Source organism: Thalassophryne amazonica, chromosome 20 (assembly GCF_902500255.1).
Source record: "Thalassophryne amazonica chromosome 20, fThaAma1.1, whole genome shotgun sequence".
In the NCBI taxonomy this organism is placed as follows: domain Eukaryota; kingdom Metazoa; phylum Chordata; class Actinopteri; order Batrachoidiformes; family Batrachoididae; genus Thalassophryne; species Thalassophryne amazonica.
In genome coordinates, this window is record NC_047122.1 from 3,415,294 (window position 1) to 3,434,439 (window position 19,146).

A 19,146-nucleotide genomic window follows, 5' to 3' on the forward strand; every position below is an offset into this window, starting at 1 on the left:
GAGCATTTGCCCACTCAAGTCGGTTACGACAACGAACTGGAGTCAGGTCGAGACTCCGATGAGGACGACGAGCATGCAGATGAGCTTCCCTGAGACGGTTTCTGACAGTCTGTGCAGAAATTCTTTGGTTATGCAAACCGATTGTTTCAGCAGCTGTCTGAGTGGCTGGTCTCAGACGATCTTGGAGGTGAACATGCTGGATGTGGAGGTCCTGGGCTGGTGTGGTTACACGTGGTCTGCAGTTGTGAGGCTGGTTGGATGTACTGCCAAATTCTCTGAAACACCTTTGGAGACGACTTATGGTAGAGAAATGAACATTCAATACACGAGCAACAGCTCTGGTTGACATTCCTGCTGTCAGCATGCCAAATGCACGCTCCCTCAAATCTCGTGACATCTGTGGCATTGTGCTGTGTGATAAAACTGCACCTTTCAGAGTGGCCTTTTACTGTGGGCAGTCTAAGGCACACCTGTGAGGTGGGATGGATTATCTCAGCAAAGGAGAAGTGCTCACTATCACAGATTTAGACTGGTTTGTGAACAATATTTGAGGGAAATGGTGATATTGTGTATGTGGAAAAGGTTTTAGATCTTTGAGTTCATCTCATACAAAATGGGAGCAAAACCAAAAGTGTTGCGTTTATATTTTTGTTGAGTGTAGTTTTTGAAAAAAATAAAAAGGTACGATACTTTACGGACAGACCTCGTAAGTCAGACAAATGGTCTGAAAATTCACAGAGAAACTCACAGTAACGACCAGGTGGACGATAGATAACAACAAATAAAACTGGTTTTTGGGACTTCCAATTTGGATGGACAAGACTAAGAGTCAAACTTTCAAATGAATTAAAGCTCTGTCTGGGTCTTTGATTAATTAATAAGCAGGAATGGAAGATTGCTGCTAATCCTCCGCCCCGGCCCGTGCTACGAGCATTCTGACAGTTAGTGTGACTCGGGGGTGTTGACTTATTTAAACATATTCGCATATTAGCACTTTGAGATTCCATGGAATGTAAAGTGCATTACAAATAAAATGTATTATTATTATTATATTCATCCTGCTGTAACCAGGTTTCTGTAAGGCAGAATAAATCAATACGTTGATCAATTATTATATCATTTACTAACAGGGACTTAGAAGAGAGAGACCTAATGTTTAATAGACCACATTTAACTGTTTTAGTCTGTGGTGCAGTTGAAGGTGCTATGTTGTTTTTTCTTCTTGAATTTTTATGCTTAAATAGATTTTTACTGGTTGTTGGTGGTCTGGGAGCAGGCACCATCTTTACGGGGATGGGGTAATGAGGGGATGGCAGGGGGAGAGAAGCTGCAGAGAGGTGTGTAAGACTACAACTCTGCTTCCTGGTCCCAACCCTGGATAGTCACGATTTGGAGGGTTTAATAAAATTGGCCAGATTTCTAGAGATGAGAGCTGCTCCATCCAAAGTGGGATGGATGCCGTCTCTCCTAACAAGACCAGGTTTTCCCCAGAAACTTTGCCAATTATCTATGAAGCCCACCTCATTTTTTGGACACCACTCAGACAGCCAGCAATTCAAGGAGAACATGCAGCTAAACATGTCACTCCCGGTCCGATTGGGGAGGGGCCCAGAGAAAACTACCGAGTCCGACATTGTTTTTGCAAATTTACACATCGATTCAATATTAATTTTAGTGACCTCCGATTGGCGTAACCGGGTGTCATTACTGCTGACGTGAATTACAATCTTACTAAATTTACGCTTAGCCTTAGCCAGCAGTTTAAAATTTCTTTCAGTGTCGCCTGCTCTGGTCCCCGGAAGACAATTGACTATGGTTGCTGGTGTCGCTAACTTCACATTTCTCAAAACAGAGTCGCCAATAACCAGAGTTTGATCCTCGGCGGGTGTGTCGCCGAGTGGGGAAAAACGGTTAGAAATGTGAACAGGTTGGTGGTGTACAGGGGGCTTCTGTTTAGAACTACGCTTCTTCCTCACAGTCACCCAGCCGGCCTGCTTTCCCGGCTGCTCGGGATCTGCTGGGGGACAGCTAACGGCGCTAAGCTATCTTGGTCTGCACCAACTACAGGGGCCTGGCTAGCTGTAGGATTTTCCAAGGTGTGGAGCCGAGTCTCCAATTCGCCCAGCCTGGCCTCCAAAGCTATGAACAAGCTACACTTATTACAAGTACCGTTACTGCTAAAGGAGGCCAAGGAATAACTAAACATTTCATACCCAGCGCAAAAAAGTGCGGGAGAGACAGGAGAAGCCGCCATGCTAACCCGGCTAAGAGCTAATAGCTGCACTAAGCTAGCGGATTCCTAAAAACACACAAAGTGAATAATGTGTGAATAATTTAGAGGTGATTCAGCAGAGGGAGTGCTTTAGTTAAGGCACGTGAAGATTACACTGTGAAACAAATCATTATCTAGTTAACTAGATCAATCTAACTGCGCAGATTAAACAGCTAACAGATACAGAAAAACACTGCTGTGCTCCGGAACAGGAAGTGATACAATACCGCAGTGAGAGCCAACCACCAGATGTGACAATTTAAGTTATAAACATGGGGAGTTTAGCCTGATTGTCACACACACACACACCATGTCTGCCTTTCTCCTCTCCATCATATCAGCCGGCTCTCTCCCTTTACCAGTCAAAGTGCCAACATTCAAATTCTCAGCTCTCACTTCTACTCATCTATCTTTGGTCCACTCCTGCTGCCTCCTGGTATGTTCTCCAGCTCTTTTTCTTCTTTGATTCTTGCTGCAGGCCGTACCTGATGCAGCCCTGCTCATTTATCCAGGCTTCAGAGCGGCTGATGGTGGACCCAGAGATACTTGAACAGGTCCAGTCTTGATGCTCATTGTTTCTACATTATTACATTATTACATTCTACATTATCTATCCATGAAGCCAGAGGACACACACCAATTAGCTAAACTGCAGGATTGTCTTACAGACATAAAGACATGGATGACCTCTAATTTCCTGCTTTTAAACTCAGATAAAACTGAAGTTATTGTACTTGGCCCCACAAATCTTAGAAACATGGTGTCTAACCAGATCCTTACTCTGGATGGCATTACCCTGACCTCTAGTAATACTGTGAGAAATCTTGGAGTCATTTTTGATCAGGATATGTCATTCAAAGCGCATATTAAAGAAATATGTAGGACTGCTTTTTTGCATTTACGCAATATCTCTAAAATCAGAAAGGTCTTGTCTCAGAGTGATGCTGAAAAACTAATTCATGCATTTATTTCCTCTAGGCTGGACTATTGTAATTCATTATTATCAGGTTGTCCTAAAAGTTCCCTAAAAAGCCTTCAGTTAATTCAAAATGCTGCAGCTAGAGTACTGACGGGGACTAGAAGGAGAGAGCATATCTCACCCATATTGGCCTCTCTTCATTGGCTTCCTGTTAATTCTAGAATAGAATTTAAAATTCTTCTTCTTACTTATAAGGTTTTGAATAATCAGGTCCCATCTTATCTTAGGGACCTCGTAGTACCATATCACCCCAATAGAGCGCTTCGCTCTCAGACTGCAGGCTTACTTGTAGTTCCTAGGGTTTGTAAGAGTAGAATGGGAGGCAGAGCCTTCAGCTTTCAGGCTCCTCTCCTGTGGAACCAGCTCCCAATTCAGATCAGGGAGACAGACACCCTCTCTACTTTTAAGATTAGGCTTAAAACTTTCCTTTTTGCTAAAGCTTATAGTTAGGGCTGGATCAGGTGACCCTGAACCATCCCTTAGTTATGCTGCTATAGACGTAGACTGCTGGGGGGTTCCCATGATGCACTGTTTCTTTCTGTTTTTGCTCTGTATGCACCACTCTGCATTTAATCATTAGTGATTGATCTCTGCTCCCCTCCACAGCATGTCTTTTTCCTGGTTCTCTCCCTCAGCCCCAACCAGTCCCAGCAGAAGCCTGAGCCTGGTTCTGCTGGAGGTTTCTTCCTGTTAAAAGGGAGTTTTTCCTTCCCACTGTAGCCAAGTGCTTGCTCACAGGGGGTCGTTTTGACCGTTGGGGTTTTACATAATTATTGTATGGCCTTGCCTTACAATATAAAGCGCCTTGGGGCAACTGTTTGTTGTGATTTGGCGCTATATAAAAAAATTGATTGATTGATTGATTGATTGATGTCTTGGTTTGATGAAACATGGCTCCCCAGCTATGAAAAGTGTGTCTTGTTCTCCAGGACCTGTCAGTGTACTTTTACACCAAGAATCTTTGGATTGACCATGTTGGTGGAGGCTGGTACATGACCTGTGTCTTCAGGTTGATGTGGTGTAGGCTTCATCAAAGGTTTCAAGGATTTTCTGAAGAACTTATTCCGTAAAGAATGACACACTGCTGAGACCCAATCACTTCGCTCCTGGAAGTCCAGGAGCGAAGTGATGGTGATTTTCTTCTTGGCTCTTGGTCAGCTCAGATTGAAGACCTTTCCATCCGTTCTGTGCTCAGTGTCAGTTAATGTTGCCACCTTGTTCTTGATCAGGTGGAGTACTGTTGCCATGAAGTTGACCAAAAGTGTTGGGGAGGTGACCCGGCCCTGCTTTACTTCTGATTGAACCTTGAAAGCTTCGTTTTTGTGCCATTTCCCAGAACTTTGGTGGACGTGTCGTTGTGCAGAAGCCTCAGGATCCTGATGAATTGAACTGAATTTCAATGAACACACTGTGATGTGCATATTTATGTATGTTCTCTTCGTAAAGTGGATTCATGTTTCATCACTTTGTCCTATACATCATCATAAAATGTATGATGGTCACATAAGGCTTGTGTACATGGTACTTGTTTTACTTTCATCGTAGCATTCTTGAGAAAATGCATTTCATTTTCATTACTGATAAATTGTTAAATATTCTGTGTCTGCTGTGTGTGTGTTTGTTGTCCTTCCAGTGGAGAACAGTGAGCACTGTGATTTTATGATCCTCCGGAACATGCTGATCCGGTGAGTGGAAGCCCATAGTCTGCACAGAGCTGGACACCCTGTTCATGCACTGCTTCTGTTGTGTCTAATTGAAGACGCTGTTCTTAAGATCAAAGTACAGCTATCAGGGTTTTAAAAGAAGAATTTTTCAGTTTGTCTGTGTCACGGAGCGACATTGGCCAGAGAGAGGACGGCGTTAAAAATTTTGATAAGAAATCAAGAATCCATGGAATTGACGCTGGCTTGAATTTAAAGTTGTCTTCATGAACACATCTGAAAGATAAAAGAAATGGGAAAAGTGAACTGCATCATGTGCCATTAGGACGTTAAGTGTGGTAAGAATTTTTCTCTCCCTGGAAAATAAACATTGTGCTGTTCAAACAGGATTTCACGAGAGAATATAAGTGACTATTTATTAATGGAGACTTTCTTTCTTTGGAAAAACGATGCTGTGGCTTTTAACGGATTTACAGGAATTTACACAAGAATATAAGTGACTCTTTTACTACAACCCCTGGCAAAAAGTATGGAATCACCGGCCTCGGAGGATGTTCATTCAGTTGTTTAATTTTGTAGAAAAAAAGCAGATCACAGACATGACACAAAACTAAAGTCATTTCAAATGGCAACTATCTGGCTTTAAGAACACTATAAGAAATCAGGAAAAAAAATTGTGGCAGTCAGTAACGGTTACTTTTTTAGACCAAGCAGAGGAAAAAAATATGGAATCACTCAATTCTGAAGAAAAAATTATGGAATCCTGAAAAACAAAAGAACGCTCCAACACATCACTAGTATTTTGTTTCACCACCTCTGGCTTTTATAACAGCTTGCAGTCTCTGAGGCATGGATTAATCAATCAATCAATCAATCAATCAACTTTTTTCTTATATAGCGCCAAATCACAACAAACAGTTGCCCCAAGGTGCTTTATATTGTAAGGCAAGGCCATACAATAATTATGTAAAACCCCAACGGTCAAAATGACCCCCTGTGAGCAAGCACTTGGCGACAGTGGGAAGGAAAAACTCCCTTTTAACAGGAAGAAACCTCCAGCAGAACCAGGCTCAGGGAGGGGCAGTCTTCTGCTGGGACTGGTTGGAGCTGAGGGAGAGAACCAGGAAAAAGACATGCTGTGGAGGGGAGCAGAGATCAATCACTAATGATTAAATGCAGAGTGGTGCATACAGAGCAAAAAGAGAAAGAAACACTCAGTGCATCATGGGAACCCCCCAGCAGTCTAAGTCTATAGCAGCATAACTAAGGGATGGTTCAGGGTCACCTGATCCAGCCCTAACTATAAGCTTTAGCAAAAAGGAAAGTTTTAAGCCTAATCTTAAAAGTAGAGAGGGTGTCTGTCTCCCTGATCTGAATTGGGAGCTGGTTTCACAGGAGAGGAGCCTGAAAGCTGAAGGCTCTGCCTCCCATTCTACTCTTACAAACCCTAGGAACTACAAGTAAGCCTGCAGTCTGAGAACGAAGCGCTCTATTGGGGTGATATGGTACTATGAGGTCCCTAAGATAAGATGGGACCTGATTATTCAAAACCTTATAAGTAAGAAGAATAATTTTAAATTCTATTCTAGAATTAACAGGAAGCCAATGAAGAGAGGCCAATATGGGTGAGATATGCTCTCTCCTTCTAGTCCCCGTCAGTACTCTAGCTGCAGCATTCTGAATTAACTGAAGGCTTTTTAGGGAACTTTTAGGACAACCTGATAATAATGAATTACAAATGTCCAACCTAGAGGAAATAAATGCATGAATTAGTTTTTCAGCATCACTCTGAGACAAGACCTTTCTAATTTTAGAGATATTGCGTAAATGTAAAAAAGCAGTCCTACATATTTGTTTAATATGCGCTTTGAATGACATATCCTGATCAAAAATGACTCCAAGATTTCTCACAGTATTACTAGAGGTCAGGGTAATGCCATCCAGAGTAAGGATCTGGTTAGACACCATGTTTCTAAGATTTGTGGGGCCAAGAACAATAACTTCAGTTTTATCTGAGTTTAAAAGCAGGAAATTAGAGGTCATCCATGTCTTTATGTCTGTAAGACAATCCTGCAGTTTATCTAATTGGTGTGTGTCCTCTGGCTTCATGGATAGATAAAGCTGGGTATCATCTGCATAACAATGAAAATTTAAGCAATGCCGTCTAATAATACTGCCTAAGGGAAGCATGTATAAAGTGAATAAAATTGTTCCTAGCACAGAACCTTGTGGAACTCCATAATTAAACTTAGTCTGTGAAGAAGATTCCCCATTTACATGAACAAATTGTAATCTGTTAGATAAATATGATTGAAACCACCGCAGCGCAGTGTCTTTAATACCTATGACATGCTCTAATCTCTGTAATAAAAATTTTTGGTCAACAGTATCAAAAGCAGCACTGAGGTGTAACAGAACAAGCACAGAGATGAGTCCACTGTCTGAGACCATAAGAAGATCATTTGTAAACTTCACTAATGCTGTTTCTGTACTATGATGAATTCTAAAACCTGACTGAAACTCTTCAAATAGACCATTCCTCTGCAGATGATCAGTTAGCTGTTTTACAACTACCCTTTCAAGAATTTTTGAGAGAAAAGGAAGGTTGGAGATTGGCCTATAATTAGCTAAGATAGCTGGGTCAAGTGATGGCTTTTTAAGTAATGGTTTAATTACTGCCACCTTAAAAGCCTGTGGTACATAGCCAACTAACAAAGATAGATTGATCATATTTAAGATCGAAGCATTAAATAATGGTAGGGCTTCCTTGAGCAGCCTGGTAGGAATGGGGTCTAATAGACATGTTGGTGGTTTGGATGAAGTAACTAATGAAAATAACTCAGACAGAACAATCTGAGAGAAAGAGTCTAACCAAATACCGGCATCACTGAAAGCAGCCAAAGATAACGATACGTCTTTGGGATGGTTATGAGTAATTTTTTCTCTAATAGTTAAAATTTTATTAGCAAAGAAAGTCATGAAGTCATTACTAGTTAAAGTTAAAGGAATACTCAGCTCAATAGAGCTCTGACTCTTTGTCAGCCTGGCTACAGTGCTGAAAAGAAACCTGGGGTTGTTCTTATTTTCTTCAATTAGTGATGAGTAGTAAGATGTCCTAGCTTTACGGAGGGCTTTTTTATAGAGCAACAGACTCTTTTTCCAGGCTAAGTGAAGATCTTCTAAATTAGTGAGACGCCATTTCCTCTCCAACTTAGGGGTTATCTGCTTTAAGTTGCGAGTTTGTGAGTTATACCACGAAGTCAGGCACTTCTGATTTAAAGCTCTCTTTTTCAGAGGAGCTACAGCATCCAAAGTTGTCTTCAATGAGGATGTAAAACTATTGACGAGATACTCTATCTCACTTACAGAGTTTAGGTAGCTACTCTGCACTGTGTTGGTATATGGCATTAGAGAACATAAAGAAGGAATCATATCCTTAAACCTAGTTACAGCGCTTTCTGAAAGACTTCTACTGTAATGAAACTTATTCCCCACTGCTGGGTAGTCCATCAGAGTAAATGTAAATGTTATTAAGAAATGATCAGACAGAAGGGAGTTTTCAGGGAAAACTGTTAAGTCTTCAATTTCCATACCATAAGTCAGAACAAGATCTAAGATATGATTAAAGTGGTGGGTGGACTCATTTACATTTTGAGCAAAGCCAGTTGAGTCTAATAATAGATTAAATGCAGTGTTGAGGCTGTCATTCTCAGCATCTGTGTGAATGTTAAAATCGCCCACTATAATTATCTTATCTGAGCTAAGCACTAAGTCAGACAAAAGGTCTGAAAATTCACAGAGAAACTCACAGTAACGACCAGGAGGACGATAGATAACAACAAATAAAACTGTTTTTTGGGACTTCCAATTTGGATGGACAAGACTAAGAGTCAAGCTTTCAAATAAATTAAAGCTCTGTCTGGGTTTTTGATTAATTAATAAGCTGGAGTGGAAGATTGCTGCTAATCGTCCGCCTCGGCCCGTGCTACGAGCATTCTGGCAGTTAGTGTGACTCGGGGGTGTTGACTCATTTAAACTAACATATTCATCCAGGTTTCTGTAAGGCAGAATAAATCAATATGTTGATCAATTATTATATCATTTACTGTTTAGTCTCTGGTGCAGTTGAAGGTGCTATATTATTTTTTCTTTTTGAATTTTTATGCTTAAATAGATTTTTGCTGGTTATTGGTGGTCTGGGAGCAGGCACCGTCTCTACGGGGATGGGGTAATGAGGGGATGGCAGGGGGAGAGAAGCTGCAGAGAGGTGTGTAAGACTACAACTCTGCTTCCTGATCCCAACCCCGGATAGTCACGGTTTGGAGGATTTAAGAAAATTGGCCAGATTTCTAGAAATGAGAGCTGCTCCATCCAAAGTGGGAAGGATGCCGTCTCTCCTAACAAGACCAGGTTTTCCCCAGAAGCTTTGCCAATTATCTATGAAGCCCATCTCATTTTTTGGACACCACTCAGACAGCCAGCAATTCAAGGAGAACATGCGGCTAAACATGTCACTCCCGGTCCGATTGGGGAGGGGCCCAGAAAAAACTACAGAGTCCGACATTGTTTTTGCAAAGTTACACACCGATTCAATGTTAATTTTAGTGACCTCCGATTGGCGTAACCCGGGAGTCATTACTGCCGACGTGAATTACAATCTTACCAAATTTATGCTTAGCCTTAGCCAGCAGTTTCAAATTTCCTTCAATGTCGCCTGCTCTGGCCCCCGGAAGACAATTGACTATGGTTGCTGGTGTCGCTAACTTCACATTTCTCAAAACAGAGTCGCCAATAACCAGAGTTTGATCCTTGGCGGGTGTGTCGTCGAGTGGGGAAAAACGGTTAGAGATGTGAACGGGTTGGCGGTGTACACGGGGCTTCTGTTTAGAACTACGCTTCCTCCTCACAGTCACCCAGTCGGCCTGCTTTCCCGGCTGCTCGGGATCTGCCAGAGGGAAACTAACGGCGGCTAAGCTACCTTGGTCCGCACCGACTACAGGGGCCTGGCTAGCTGTAGAATTTTCCACGGTGCGGAGCCGATTCTCCAATTCGCCCAGCCTGGCCTCCAAAGCTACGAATAAGCTGCACTTATTACAAGTACCATTACTGCTAAAGGAGGCCGAGGAATAACTAAACATTTCACACCCAGAGCAGAAAAGTGCGGGAGAGACAGGAGAAGCCGCCATGCTAAACCGGCTAAGAGCTAGTAGCTGCGCTAAGCTAGCGGATTCCTAAAAACACACAAAGTGAATAATGTGTAAATAATTTAGTGGTGATTCAGCAGAGGGAGTGCTTTAGTTAATGCATGTGAAGATTACACTGTGAAACAAATCGTTATCTAGATCAATCTAACTGCACAGATTAAACAGCTAACAGAAAAGTGCTTGCCTCTACTGGTGGTTGGTGGTTGGTTAATGAATGACAAACAGTACTCTTCATCAATCTGGCTCCAACTTTCTCTGATTGCTGTTGCCAGATCAGCTTTGCAGGTTGGAGCCTTGTCATGGACCATTTTCTTCAACTTCCACCAAAGATTTTCAATTGGATTAAGATCTGGACTATTTGCAGGCCATGACATTGACCCTATGTGTCTTTTTGCAAGGAATGTTTTCACAGTTTTTGCTCTATGGCAAGATGCATTATCATCTTGAAAAATGATTTCATCATCCCCAAACATCCTTTCAATTGATGGGATAAGAAAAGTGTCCAAAATATCAACGTAAACTTGTGCATTTATTGATGATGTAATGACAGCCATCTCCCCAGTGCCTTTACCTGACATGCAGCCCCATATCATCAATGACTGTGGAAATTTACATGTTCTCTTCAGGCAGTCATCTTTATAAAGCTCATTGGAACGGCACCAAACAAAAGTTCCAGCATCATCACCTTGCCCATTGCAGATTTGAGATTCATCACTGAATATGACTTTCATCCAGTCATCCACAGTCCACGACTGCTTTTCTTTAGCCCATTGTAACCTTGTTTTTTTCTGTTTAGGTGTTGTTGACGGCTTTCGTTTAGCTTTTCTGTGTGTAAATCCCATTTCCTTTAGGCGGTTTCTTACAGTTTGGTCACAGACGTTGACTCCAGTTTCCTCCCATTCGTTTCTCATTTGTTTTGTTGTGCATTTTCGATTTTTGAGACATATTGCTTTAAGTTTTCTGTCTTGACGCTTTGACGTTTTCTTTGGTCTACCAGTATGTTTGCCTTTAACAACCTTCCCATGTTGTTTGTATTTGGTCCAGAGTTTAGACACAGCTGACTGTGAACAACCAACATCTTTTGCAACATTGCGTGATGATTTACCCTCTTTTAAGAGTTTGATAATCCTCTCCTTTGTTTCAATTGACATCTCTCGTGTTGGAGCCATGATTCATGTCAGTCCACTTGGTGCAACAGCTCTCCAAGGTGTGATCAGTCCTTTTTAGATGCAGACTAACGAGCAGATCTGATTTGATGCAGGTGTTAGTTTTGGGGATGAAAATTTACAGGGTGATTCCATAATTTATCCCTCAGAATTGAGTGAGTCCATATTTTTTTCCCTCTGCTTGTCCTAAAAAAGTAACCGTTACTGACTGCCACAGTTTTTTTTCTTGATTTCTTATAGTGTTTCTTAAAGCCAGAAAGTTGCCATTTGAAATGACTTTAGTTTTGTGTCATGTCTGTGATCTGCTTTTTTTCTACAAAATTAAACAACTGAATGAACATCCTGTGAGATAACATACAGTGAGGCTCAGGGAGCCGATCAGACAATTTAACACTGTGAGACAGAGTGTAAATGTAAGATAACATACAGTAACTTTAATATGAGGCTCAGAGAGTGGATCAGATACTTTAACACTGTGAGACAGAGTGTAAATGTAAGATAAAATACAGTAACTTTAATCTGAGGCTCAAAGAGTGGATCAGACACTTTAACACTGTGAGACAGTGCTGTCGTGCAGTTGTCTTCTTATATGTTCAGTTAATAAACACAAACGTTCTTGCTTTTAGGTTCCTCAATGGTAAGTGGAAAGTTTCTGGAGGTTGTCGGCTTTTTCTCATTCTCTCATAGCTTTTGCCACTTCTCTTTACGCCTGCATCTCCTTATACTCCTGTCTACTTTCTTCATCTCTCTGACTATCCCAATTATTTTTCACAAACCTTTCTCTTTATGCTTTCCTGAAGATCTTTGTTCCACCACCAAGTCTCCTTGTCTTCCTTCCACTGTCTAGATGTCACACCCAGTACCTTCCTAGCTGTCTCCCTCACCACATCTGCAGTACTTTTTCCAAATGTCCAAAATTGCTTCACCTCCATCCAGTGTAAACTGCTGAAGTAATCATCTTTTTTTAGTTATGTAAATGTACTCATTTATGTCTTTGCTCATTGTATTTTCCAGCACTCACATGCAGGACCTCAAAGATGTAACGAACAACGTTCATTATGAAAATTACCGCAGCAGGAAACTAGCTGCAGTCACCTACAACACCAGTGACAACAATAAGAACAAGGGACAGTTGACCAAGTGAGTACATCACAACGACATACTCAACACCTCCATGTTGTTTTGAAACAATGTCGGAAAATGTGTGGAGATGTCATATACTTCCACGGGAATCCTGGGCTGCTCGTTCAGTCAGAGGGACACTGCAAAGGAAACTGCAGTTCAAAGACCAAAGTCTGCAGCACATCACACTGACACACATATGAAAGATGGCAAACTGTCACTGACTCAGTCCAAAGCTTTAAACCCTTTTCATCCACTAACCACACCACAAACTGTCCACAAATAATCCCATCACGGCATTAGCTGTCCACCAGTAATCCCATTAAGTCACAAACTGTCCACAAATAATCCCATCACAGCATTACCTGTCCACCAGTAATCCCATCAAGTCACAAACTGTCCACAAATAATCCCATCACAGCATTACCTGTCCACCAGTAATCTCATCAAGTCACAAACTGTCCACAAATAATCCGTTACGACATTACCTGTCCACCAGTAATCCCATCACAGCATTACCTGTCCACCAGTAATCCCGTCACGGCATTACCTGTCCACCAGTAATCCCATCACGGCATTACCTGTCCACCAGTAATCCCGTCACGGCATTACCTGTCCACAAATAATTCCGTCACGGCATTACCTGTCCACCAGTAATCCCGTCACGGCATTACCTGTCCACAAATAATCCCGCTACGGCATTACCTGTCCACCAGTAATCCCGTCACGGCATTACCTGTCCACAAATAATCCCGCTACGGCATTACCTGTCCACCAGTAATCCCGTCACGGCATTACCTGTCCACCAGTAATCCCATCAAGTCACAAACTGTCCACAAATAATCCCATCACAGCATTACCTGTCCACCAGTAATCTCATCAAGTCACAAACTGTCCACAAATAATCCCATCACGGCATTACCGGTCCACCAGTAATCCCATCAAGTCACAAACTGTCCACAAATAATCCCATCACGGCATTACCTGTCCACCAGTAAACTGTCCACAAATAATCCCATCACGGCATTACCTGTCCACCAGTAATCCCATCAAGTCACAAACTGTCCACAAATAATCCCGTTACGGCATTACCTGTCCACCAGTAATCTCATCAAGTCACAAACTGTCCACCAGTAATCCCATCACGGCCTTACCTGTCCACCAGTAATCCCATCACGGCCTTACCTGTCCACCAGTAATCCCATCACGGCATTACCTGTCCACCAGTAATCCCATCAAGTCACAAACTGTCCACAAATAATCCAATCACGGCATTAGCTGTCCACCAGTAATCCCGTCACGGCAGTACCTGTCCACCAGTAATCCCGTCACGGCATTACCTGTCCACCAGTAATCCCATCAAGTCACAAACTGTCCACAAATGATCCAATCACGGCATTAGCTGTCCACCAGTAATCCCGTCACGGCATTAGCTGTCCACCAGTAATCCCGTCACGGCATTACCTGTCCACCAGTAATCTCATCAAGTCACAAACTGTCCACAAATAATCCCATCACGGCATTACCGGTCCACCAGTAATCCCATCAAGTCACAAACTGTCCACAAATAATCCCATCACGGCATTACCTGTCCACCAGTAAACTGTCCACAAATAATCCCATCACGGCATTACCTGTCCACCAGTAAACTGTCCACAAATAATCCCATCACGGCATTACCTGTCCACCAGTAATCCCATCAAGTCACAAACTGTCCACAAATAATCCCGTTACGGCATTACCTGTCCACCAGTAATCTCATCAAGTCACAAACTGTCCACAAATAATCCCGTTACGGCATTACCTGTCCACCAGTAATCCCATCACGGCCTTACCTGTCCACCAGTAATCCCATCACGGCATTACCTGTCCAGCAGTAATCCCATCAAGTCACAAACTGTCCACAAATAATCCCATCACGGCATTACCTGTCTACCAGTAATCCCATCAAGTCACAAACTGTCCACAAATAATCCCATCACGGCATTACCTGTCCACCAGTAATCTCATCAAGTCACAAACTGTCCACAAATAATCCCGTTACAGCATTACCTGTCCACCAGTAATCTCATCAAGTCACAAACTGTCCACAAATAATCCCGTTACAGCATTACCTGTCCACCAGTAATCTCAAGTCACAAACTGTCCACAAATAATCCCGTTACGACATTACCTGTCCACCAGTAAACTGTCCACAAATAACCCCATCACGGCATTACCTGTCCACCAGTAATCTCATCAAGTCACAAATTGTCCACAAATAATCCCGTTACAGCATTACCTGTCCACCAGTAATCTCATCAAGTCACAAACTGTCCACAAATAATCCCGTTACGACATTACCTGTCCACCAGTAAACTGTCCACAAATAACCCCATCACGGCATTACCTGTCCACCAGTAATCTCATCAAGTCACAAATTGTCCACAGATAATCCCGTTACAGCATTACCTGTCCACCAGTAATCTCATCAAGTCACAAACTGTCCACAAATAATCCCGTTACGACATTACCTGTCCACAAATAATCCCATCACAGCATTACCTGTCCACCAGTAATCCCATCAAGTCACAAGATGTCTACAAATAATCCCATCACAGCATTACCTGTCCACCAGTAATCCCATCAAGTTACAAACTGTCCACAAATAATCCCATTCACGGTATTAGCTGTCCACCATTAATCCCATCAAGTCACAAACTGTCCACAAATAATCCCATTACGGCATTACCTGTCCACCAGTAAACTGTCCACAAATAATCCCATCACGGCATTACCTGCCCACCAGTAATCCCATCAAGTCACAAACTGTCCACAAACAATCCTGTTACGGCATTACCTGTCCACCAGTAATCTCATCAAGTCACAAACTGTCCACGAGTAATCCCGTTACGGCATTACCTGTCCACGAGTAATCCCATTACGGCATTACCTGTCCACGAGTAATCCCATCACGGCATTACCTGTCCACAAATAATCCCATCACGGCATTACCTGTCCACCAGTAATCTCATCAAGTCACAAACTGTCCACAAATAATCCCATCACGGCATTACCTGTCCACCAGTAATCCCATCACGGCATTACCTGTCCACCAGTAATCCCATCACGGCATTACCTGTCCACCAGTAATCCCATCAAGTCACAAACTGTTCACAAATAATCCAATCACGACATTAGCTGTCCACCAGTAATCCCGTCACGGCATTACCTGTCCACCAGTAATCCCGTCATGGCATTACCTGTCCACCTGTAATCCCGTCACGACATTACCTGTCCACCAGGAATCCCATCAAGTCACAAACTGTCCACAAATAATCCCATCAAGTCACTACCTGTCCACCGGTAATCCCATTACGACATTCCCTGTCCACTAGTAATCCCATTACAACATTTCCTGTCCACCAGTAATCCTATTACGACATTAGCTGTCCACCAGTAATCCCATTACGACATTAGCTGTCCACCAGTAATCCCATTATGACATTCCCTGTCCACCAGTAATCCCATTACCACATTCCCTGTCCACCAATAATCCCATTCACGGCATTAGCTGTCCACCAGTAATCCCATCAAGTCACAAACTGTCCACAAATAATCCCATCACGGCATTACCTGTCCACCAGTAATCCCATCAAGTCACAAACTGTCCACAAATAATCCCATCACGGCATTACCTGTCTACCAGTAATCCCTTCAAGTCACAAACTGTCCACAAATAATCCCATCACGGCATTACCTGTCCACCAGTAATCCCATCAAGTCACAAACTGTCCACAAATAAGACCCGTTACAGCATTACCTGTCCACCAGTAATCTCATCATGGCATTACCTGTCCACCAGTAATCCCGTCACGGCATTACCGTCCACCAGTAATCCCGTCACGGCATTACCTGTCCATCAGTAATCCCGTCACGGCATTACCTGTCCACAAATACTCCCGTCACGGCATTACCTGTCCACAAATACTCCCGTCACGGCATTACCTGTCCACCAGTAATCCCGTCACGGCATTACCTGTCCACCAGTAATCCCGTCACGGCATTACCTGTCCACCAGTAATCCCGTCACGGGATTACCTGTCCACCAGTAATCCCATCACGGCATTCCCTGTCCACCAGTAATCCCATCACGGCATTCCCTGTCCACCAGTAATCCCATCACGGCATTACCTGTCCACCAGTAATCCCATCACGGCATTACCTGTCCACCAGTAATCCCATCAAGTCACAAACTGTCCACAAATAATCCAATCACGGCATTAGCTGTCCACCAGTAATCCCGTCAAGGCATTACCTGTCCACCAGTAATCCCGTCACGGCATTACCTGTCCACCAGTAATCTCATTACTACATTCCCTGTCCACCAGTAATCCCATTACGACATTCCCTGTCCCATCAGTAATCACTAATTGGCTGAACGGTGATCGTGGCACACCAAATACCTGGCTGCAATCACACTGATAACAGCACACTGTCACTAACTAATCCATGTTGCAGCAGCATGCTAAATGTGTGTGTGTGTGATGTTTTTGTTTTGTTTTTGTTTTTAGACCGGACACAGGTGACAGCATGTAAGTGTGACTTCACAGCTTTTTGTTTGCTTTTCTTTTTTAGTCTCTGTTACACTGCTTCATTTGATCATATGATTGTGTTACTTGCACCTCTGTGAAACTCATAACTGCTCTGAGAATCAGTTGTTTGGTTGCACAGTGGCATGAAAAGCTTCAGGAACCCAATTTACTTTCTTATGACATCAAGTTAAAAAAATAAGAATTAATAATTATTTATTAAAAATTAAGTTTTCATTATGTAAAAATAATAACATTTTGCCCTTTGAATGCACGCTAAAGAGAAATGTCCATCATATTAGCGCATGAGCCAGTACTCAATTTTGACCTAATCAGTACCACTTAAGGGGACTAAAGGACACTTACTATCCAGCCTTAATGTACCATGACTGACCCAAAATGTACGCTGGCCATCCAGGGTGGTAGCTGTAGACAGGTGGGGTCAGTGAAGGATTACACAGGGGTAGGGATGGGTATTGATAAGGTTTTATCGATATCGATGCCATTATCGATTCTGTTTATCGATCCGATTCTGCTTATCGATTCCCTTATCGATACCTCGTGAATTTTGTACTAAAAGTAGGCTTTACAGGTTTTCTATGTATTTCCTTGAGTCTTAAAGTAAATAAATATGAAATTAGTCACTGTATCCTTGATCTCTGGCCATAAATAAAAATAAACAAAACTGTGTTTCGCTTTGAAGTTATTAATTCAGACTGAATTCTATCGTTCTATCTTGACTTGTCAGAGAGCCGCGTAATGTTTGGAGCTGTGTGAACAGAACGGAGGACGATTCTCGTTTCTTTCTCGCAACAAGACAGGAGTCCCAGTTAGTAACTTTAATCTGCACAAAAGTGAATCACAACTCATATTCAGGGATGAAAGTGGTGAAAAACAAAAAAAGCTGAAACCCAAAATTACCCCCCAACACCACCTGCATGAAAATGTTTGAATTCTAGAAGCTCTGAAATGCAATCTGGGACTATTCCAGACAATAAACTGCAGTGAGTGCAGCATCCATTTAGTGAGAAAAAAAACCCAACTTTCCTTATTCACATTCATTCCAGTAGTATTCTGCTCTTACTAGGATGCAGCAGTTTTCTAGTTTGGCAGATAGTTCTGGAGGAAATCAGTGAAGAAATTAACAAACTGAAAATATGGTTTGACCGAAACAAACTGTCATTAAACTTAAATAAGACAGGGATGAAATGGAGGTGTGAGAGTCACTAGGTGTTCACAGGAAACACTTATTTATTTCTGTATGTATTTATTTATTTATGTTAGTTGATATTATATATTTTCTGTTGTATTTCTATTCAGGTTCTTTTTGTCTCTTTCTCTAAAATTGTATATAATAATCATTAGATTATTAATATATAAGCAAAAATAAATTTAAGGACTATTACAATTTGAAAACAAATGCACCCGAACGTGATGACGGCTGCAATTGCTAAATGCTAAGTTTTAACATTGAAAATGCCATAGACATGCTAACGCGTTAGCATCGCTCCCATTTTTAAGTTATAAAATACATCTATCAACTGTTTCAGAAGACCATAACAGGTCAGTTTAACATAGAAAAGGTAAATAATACTCACAGACGTATGCTCTTTAGGGTTTTAGCGGGGGAAAATTAAGCGAAAGAAAGAAATAAACAAAGCAATCAACCGAAGCATTGCTTCAATCTGCGAACCACGCTTCGATTGGTTCAAGGTTCAAAGCAAAGTCGCGCTGCAGAAAAGTTGATTAAGGACCCGCTGCAGGGTCTGTAATCAATGTAGAGAAATGATCATTTTCCTGACAAACACCCGCCAAAACAACGGCCACTCTGAAGGACCGATAACAGAATCGTTAAGCACAAAGCTTATTGATGTCGGTGGATCGAATCATTTCTTAACGATACCCGAAAGGAACCGGTTCTCGATAGCCATCCCTACACAGGGGTCAAAGTTTAAAAATGCTCCCGTCATATTAATACATCCATCCATCCATCCATCCATTTTCTTCCGCTTTATCCGGAGTCAGGTCGCGGGGGCAGCAGCTCAAGCAAAGCCGCCCAGACCTCCCGATCAACACACACCTCCCCCAGCTCCTCCGGGGGAACCCCAAGGCATTCCCAAACCAGCTGAGCGATGTAGTCCCTCCAGCGTGTCCTGGGTCTTCCCCAGGGC

At 42.4% G+C, this 19,146-nt stretch overlaps 1 protein-coding gene across 3 annotated transcripts in view; it reads left to right on the forward strand.

Annotated features, from left to right (window-relative positions):
- LOC117501937 (septin-7-like) overlaps positions 1-17,004 on the forward strand; it is a 192,008-nt gene extending 175,004 nt beyond the window's left edge. The window contains exons 10-12 of one of the 3 annotated variants that reach the window (XM_034160904.1): positions 4,885-4,936; positions 12,297-12,422; positions 16,958-17,003. In XM_034160904.1, the coding sequence (XP_034016795.1) occupies positions 4,885-4,936; positions 12,297-12,422; positions 16,958-16,982 (203 nt within the window). In that variant the 3' untranslated portion in view covers positions 16,983-17,003. Of the gene's footprint in view, positions 1-4,884; positions 4,937-12,296; positions 12,427-16,957 lie in introns of those variants that run through there. The other 2 variants (XM_034160906.1, XM_034160905.1) reach the window with 2 other exon arrangements.
- The last annotated feature ends 2,142 nt before the right edge of the window (positions 17,005-19,146 follow it).